The sequence below is a fragment of the Oryctolagus cuniculus genome, chromosome 5 (assembly GCF_964237555.1).
Source record: "Oryctolagus cuniculus chromosome 5, mOryCun1.1, whole genome shotgun sequence".
Classification (NCBI taxonomy): Eukaryota; Metazoa; Chordata; class Mammalia; order Lagomorpha; family Leporidae; genus Oryctolagus; species Oryctolagus cuniculus.
This window is the reverse complement of record NC_091436.1, coordinates 158,322,283-158,328,360: the sequence shown is the minus strand read 5'-3', so window position 1 is coordinate 158,328,360 and position 6,078 is coordinate 158,322,283. Positions and strand designations below refer to the sequence as shown.

General features: G+C 57.7%; 2 protein-coding genes across 2 annotated transcripts in view; one reads left to right on the top strand and one right to left on the bottom strand.

Moving 5' to 3' along the window:
• Window positions 1–519: 519 nt before the first annotated feature.
• Window positions 520–2,917, bottom strand: LOC127493278 (uncharacterized). Its single transcript, XM_070074943.1, has 4 exons — window positions 2,607–2,917; window positions 2,378–2,522; window positions 1,470–1,581; window positions 520–1,184 (listed from the first exon to the last, which is right to left on the bottom strand). The coding sequence occupies exons 1-4, from the start codon at window positions 2,915–2,917 to the stop codon at window positions 661–663; spliced, it is 1,092 nt and encodes a 363-aa protein (XP_069931044.1). The 3' UTR covers window positions 520–660.
• The window catches only part of EDN1 (endothelin 1), a gene marked incomplete at its 3' end in the record, with an annotated part of 26,156 nt that continues 22,935 nt past the window's right edge, over window positions 2,858–6,078 (top strand). The window contains 3 exon segments of the mRNA NM_001101696.1: window positions 2,858–3,034; window positions 4,522–4,690; window positions 5,898–6,056. Coding sequence (NP_001095166.1) covers window positions 2,971–3,034; window positions 4,522–4,690; window positions 5,898–6,056 — 392 coding nt within the window. The 5' untranslated portion in view covers window positions 2,858–2,970.

The following is a 6,078-nucleotide window of genomic DNA, read 5'->3' as shown; positions in this document are numbered from 1 at the left end:
GCTGCTTTATTTATAGATATCTATTAATACATAGAGATACAGGAAGAAATACATAAAAAGCAGCTTTATCAACCCGTTTCCAGCATGCAAGTGTAACATAAAAGCAAAAGAGTTACAGAGAACCGTTCTGCTGCAGGAAAGACACCATCTCCACTCCTTCCAGTCCCGCTTCCCCTGGGGGTGACCTCTCTGCCGCTTTGAGGGCTGGGGCTGGGGGCTGTGCAGGCACCTCCTTGGCCATCAAACCAGAGCACCTGGTCCTCTGTCCGGCTCATTTCACCTCCCCTTCTCCTACCTCCGTCTCCAGCAAGGCCTGAAGCTCAGGGAAGAGTGGGATCCCCCAACTGGTAAAACGGGTTTGCTGGGGTTCTACCCCCTGTCCCTTGATTCTTGGGGAACTTGCTGGCTGGGAGGCCGGAGCCGCCTTCCCTGGGCTTGCGCGGGGTTTCTTCTTCCTCTCCGAGGAGGAGAAGGAGGCTGAAACCCGAGAGCAAGACTGACGCCCCTCTCCCCAACGCGCGCGCCCAGAGAGACATGAAATCCACGCACGCAGGAGCACTCGCGCCCGCGTCTAGGGCGCTCGGGGGTTCAAGCGAGGCGGGCGACGTTCTCCTGGGAGCCAGGTGGCCCTCCCGAATCTGAGGTCCTGCCTAATTTCACCTAGCTGCGGGAGGCCCGGCTGGTGGCGGATCGCGGCCCGCATTTTGTGATTTCAAATCCAATAGAGTCAAGGGGATGACACGGACAGCCCGAGAGGGGAGCGCGCGGGCAGGTTTCCTCCCACTCTTCTCTACTTGGGCGCCGGTGCCGCCGCTGGCACCTGCAGGGGCGGCCTCGGCCAGGTGGGGGCGAGGCGGGCGCCCCAGCAGGAGGGCAGCCTAGGCAGGACCCGGGTCCCCGGGATCCTGGGGACGGCGGGTGGCCGTTTCCGGGGAGGAGCCCCCCGGCCAGGTGGGTCTTCAGGGTGGGCAGTGGAGGGAGGCCTGGGTCTCGTGCACATGACATCAGGTCCCCTCGTGTCTCCTTCCCCAGGTACTGCGTCCAGTCGAAGCCGGCAGTGGGCTGGGCTGAGGCCGAGCGCCCCAGGTCCGGGTCCCCGGGGATTGGGTGGCAGCACCAGAGCGCATTAGGAGCCTGAACCCGCTGCTGTGGCTTGGCGGCCTGCGTCTGACTCCAGGGAGGGCCTGGGTGCGGGGAGGAAACCTGGACTTTTAGGTGGTGAGGCGGTGGCCCCGGGGGACCCTCCTGGGTAGAGAGACCCCTGGAAACGGGCCCGCGCGGGCTGCCGCGCCAGGGAGAAAAGGAGTGGAACGAGATGAGGACACGGAGGAAGTGTGTCCCGCAGGGTCCCGGGTGCTGGGGAGGCGCTGGAGAAGAAGACTGCCTGGACCCACGCAGGTCTCCCTGGGGGCGCCCTCTGAGAAGCCTGGTGGCGCGCTGGCTTCTGTTGGGTGCCTCCGTTTTCTCACCTGGAAAATGGAGCCCCTTGAAAGGGGCGGCGTCCGACGTGGGCGCTTCGCCTTCTTCAGCAAGGCGTGCTGTTACCTGCGCGGCGGCTGCCCCGTGGGCACCGCCAGGGCTCTGTCAAGGTGAGACAGACAGGCAGCTGCTTTGAACATGTCAACAGGAGAGGCAGGATCCGATCCCGTCCCCGGCCCAACGCCACCTTCCCTGCGGATCACCGGACCCCTTGGGGTGGGGGCACCCTGGTGGTGGTCCCATGGGAAAGCCGAGGGGAAACCGAGAAGCAGGAACGAGGTCCTGGGCGAGGAAGCCGGGGAGTGGGAGTGGGGGGGTGGGGAGGGGGCTGGAGCGCGCGCTCCTTTCCCGCGCCCCCCCGCCCCCCCCGCGCTCCCTCGGTCCCCGTCGCCGGCCGCAGCCGCGGGTTTCACTTTTTTGTCCTAAAACACAACTGCAGCCCCTGTGGCTCTTGATCGCCCCCTGGCGTCCCTGTCGCCCCATTTTTCTAAGAGCGGTACTGTGGGTCCGGTCCGGGGCGCAGAAGAGAGAGTTTGGGGGGAGGGGTCTTCAAATAGGTGGACAATAAAACAAAAAAGGGGGCATGTGTCTGAGTAGCTCTGATGTTTTTATTACGCCCCTCCTTTGCCAGTCCCTCCCTGATCTTCCTCTCCGTCGCCGCGCAAGAACTTTAATCCCCAAAGGACTTGGGGGTAGGGGCTGGCAGGGAGAGAAATGCACCTTGCTCGGCCCAGATCGTTGGACCCCCGGGGCGGGGGAGGCGGGGAGGCAAGCAGGAGAGCGTCCCCTTGTTTGCCCGAGACATAAAAGGAAAATGAAGTGAACAACAATGAAGAAAAAAAATCCCCCTGCACACAACAATACAATCTATTTAAACCGTGGCTCATACTTTTCATACCAATGGTATGACTTCTGCTGTAGTCCCTCTTCTGATTCTTGGACTCCCGGGCTGGCAGCTCGCACAAGGGGAAGCAGACTGCAGCGCCGCACGGGCAGGTTTACCAAAGGTCTCTAATGGGTATTTTGTTTCTGTGAGCCCGCCCCTGAATTGTCAGACGGCGGGCGTCCGCCTCTGAAGTTGCAGCGATTTCCTCTCGGGCCCGGCCTTATCTCCGGCTGCACGTTGCCTGGCGGTGACTAATAACACAATAACATTGTCTGGGGCTGGAATAAAGTTGGAGCTGTTTACCCCCACGCTATAGGGGTTCAATATAAAAAGCCGGCCGAGAGCTGTCCAAGCCAGACGCGCCTCTGCAGCTGCGCCGAGGCGAGTGTCCCGGGTCCTCGCTGCGTCCCCGCGCTGCTCCGCCGCCGCCTTCCGCGCCGCGTGCGCCCCGCGCCCGCCGCCTGCGCTCCGAGCACCGGTGGCCTCTTCTCCCCGGGACCGGAGCCCGGGCCGAGGATCCGAGCCACGAGAAGCGCTGAGGCTGTTTTTCATCGTCTGCTTTTGGGTTCAGTTTGCCGGAGATTTTTTTTTAGACCTTTTTCAGAATGGATTACTTCTCCATGATGGTCTCTCTGCTGTTGGTGGCTTTCCATGGAGCTCCCGAGACAGGTAGGCACGCACGCGGACTTGCAACCCCCTGTGCAGGTTAATGTCTCTACTCCACTGAATGCATTTCTTGCTTCTGTTTTCTTTTTATTACTAACGCTTAGATAGCAAGTGCCTGACGAGCACTGCTCGGAGCTGCCCAAGTGTTCCAGGGAAAGTAAGAAAATTCCTCCACCGAGTATAGCGGAGCATGAAAATGACTTCTGATTTTTTAAGTTGTTCTTGCATAATGCATTGGCTTGGCTGTAAAATTAAATAATGCAGAGCGGGTATGGAGAAGCTAGGACGCAGTCGAGGGTGTATTTTGCCATATAGGTGTTCGTGCAGGTACTTAGAACAAACACGCGCTGTTTCAGCTGTGTGAAAGTGTGCAATATTTCAACATTCCAGCTTGCAGCCAAGAACTTTTATTCAAGTCATTCAAGCAATATGTGAGCAGTAAAATACTACTTGCCGAACAAAGTCTGTTGATTAAGCACTCCCTCCCCCCGCCTCCGCGGGGAGTTTCGGGGTGAAGCAGATTTTTTTTTTTTTATTATTTGTCATTATTGACTTTAGATTTCCTTTTGGCAGATTTTTGGCACTCCCAACAGTGTGAGCTCTATTTTCGGTTGTGTTCACCTGTCCTGGGTTGGGAGCAGGGATCATTCTTGGTTACTTAAGGATTTAGGCAGTACCGCGGTGCGTCTCCCCGCCGCCGCCCCCTTACCCCTAATTTTTTAGGGTCAGCGCACTTTTTTGGGGACTTTTCATAACCCTGACAAAAGAGAAAGGGTGTCAAGGGGATGAAAATCCAGGAATGTGTCTGATCATTTGAAATGTACCGAATCGGGCAGATAAGCGGCATGGCTGTTGGATGGTTGGTGGGATGCGCAGGGCTGCGCCCCCGAGGGGGAGGCGGTAGATCCCACACAAGCCTGGCGCCGCGGCTCCGTGGATTCTGAATTCCAGAGGCGCAGCGCTCTCTCCAGGTGCACCAGCTGCTTCTCGGAGGAGCTCGCTGGCTTCTGCAGTGAAGGGGATATTGTGTTCGCTTCCCTTCTTCTCCCTCTCCCCATCACTTCCCCAGGGCTCTTTGCCCCCTGCCTAATTTCCAGAGGTGTGGATACCGACCCCAGACCCTTACACAAGGTGTGAAGTGGCTCATCTGCAATGAGGGAGCGGCTCCTGTACCAGGAATAGAGCAGCGATGTACTGGTTTTCAGTCAGCGGCCAGTGCAGAAGCCCACCCAAGCCCCCAGCTGGCAGCATTGCCTTGACGGCTGCTGCAGACGGGCTGGCGAAGTCCCTTTTATAGGAGTTTGTCTCTTCTGCTTCCCTGTCATTCGTGGGAAGGTGGATAAGCCAGCAGTGGGTAGAGCGAGGTGGTGTCAAGGAAAGAAAAAAGTAAAGAGCCCCTTGGCTGCCCCTGCTGCTGCAGCAGGTGCTATGCCGCCCCCGCGCGTGCCTGCCCCGCCAGATCTGGACTGATGTGCGCCTTCTCTCCACAGCGGCCTCGGGCACGGAGCTCAGCACAGGAGCGGAAAACCCAGGGGAGAAGCCCCCGGCCAGCGCACCTTGGCGGCCGCGCCGCTCCAAGCGGTGCTCCTGCTCCTCGCTGATGGACAAGGAGTGCGTCTACTTCTGCCACCTGGACATCATCTGGGTCAACACCCCCGGGTGAGTCCCTAGGGGGCGTCGTGGCTCCAGTCATTCCTGAGCTCTGGCTCCGCGGAAGCTGAAGCGCGGGTCCCGGGTGTACCCTTTTCTCGGGGGAGCTCCCGGCTTGGCTTCTGAGAGTGGCCTTCTGTGTCCTGCAATTCGCAGGGTCTTCTGAGGCCTCTGTGGCTGAGACTGGTCCCTGGGAGACGGGGTGCAAGGTGCTGAGGCCAAGCAGGGAGCCGCTATGCGGAACTGCAGAGGAGAACCCTCCCAGAAGGGAGCTGTCTGAGCAGGCTGTCACAGGGCTTGGTGGAAGAGTCTCCGGATCCTAGCTGCCTTAGCCCAGCCTGTGCTTCTCACAGCTGGGCAGAGACACAGGCAGAAGGGCGCCTGGGGAGCAGAATCCAAACCCTTCATCTTACTTCTAGGAAAAGACCTTCGTGTCGGAGGCCACCTGTGCCGGCATGAGGCAGAGCTAGGACTGGATCCTGGGTCCTGTCCCCTTTCTATCCATAGAAAAGCTCATTTCCAGGCGAAGAGAGGCATGCAGCCCGTGGGTTCCTCTCCCCCCTGCAGAGTGAAGACCAGTTATAAGCAGGGACCCTTTCACTTGTCTATCCCGTCCATGTCCCATTATGGAAAAGAACAGCCAAAACCCAAATCCAATCCGATCCAACCACAAAGAGCCTAATACTTAGTGAGGTGAAACTGTCAAGGCGTTGGGGGTGGGGGCACTTTTTACTCCTCAGGGGACAATTCAAGGAGTCCCCTTAGAAAGTACCAGAGGGTCTCCTGCAGTCATGTGATGTGTGGAAACATACATTATATCATACCTGATTCACAGGACAGTAGGTTTTACAAATCTTATGAGTTATGGTTTTGCATTATGCTTTCTGCCATCTGTCCCCCCAATATACAAGGGACACCAAAGCAAAGATCCCATAATTTTAGACCAAAACCAGCTGCTGGTCTGGAGAAGTAACTGAACTTTGTTAAGAGTTGAAAAGGAGCCTCATTGAATCAGCAGCTGGGGTTTTCTCCCGGCTGGGTACACACACTCAGGGCATTGGAAGGGCGTGTGGCCACCCTTGAGTCTCCTAAGTTACTGCTCCCAAGTGCTGTAGCTCTGTGTGTGCCCAATGGAATGAACTCACCCCAAAGAATGTGGCTGTTTTAAAGACTATTGATGATGCTGACGTGTTTTGCTCTTTTCTCTCCATCACAGGCACATCGTCCCGTATGGACTTGGAAGCCCGTCCAGGTCCAAGCGATCCTTGAAGGATTTATTTCCTACCAGGGCAGCGTACCACAAGAACAGGTGCCAGTGCACGAGCCCACACGACAAGAAGTGCTGGAATTTTTGCCAAGCAGGAACGGAACTCAGGTGAGTAGGAGCAGCTTTGCTG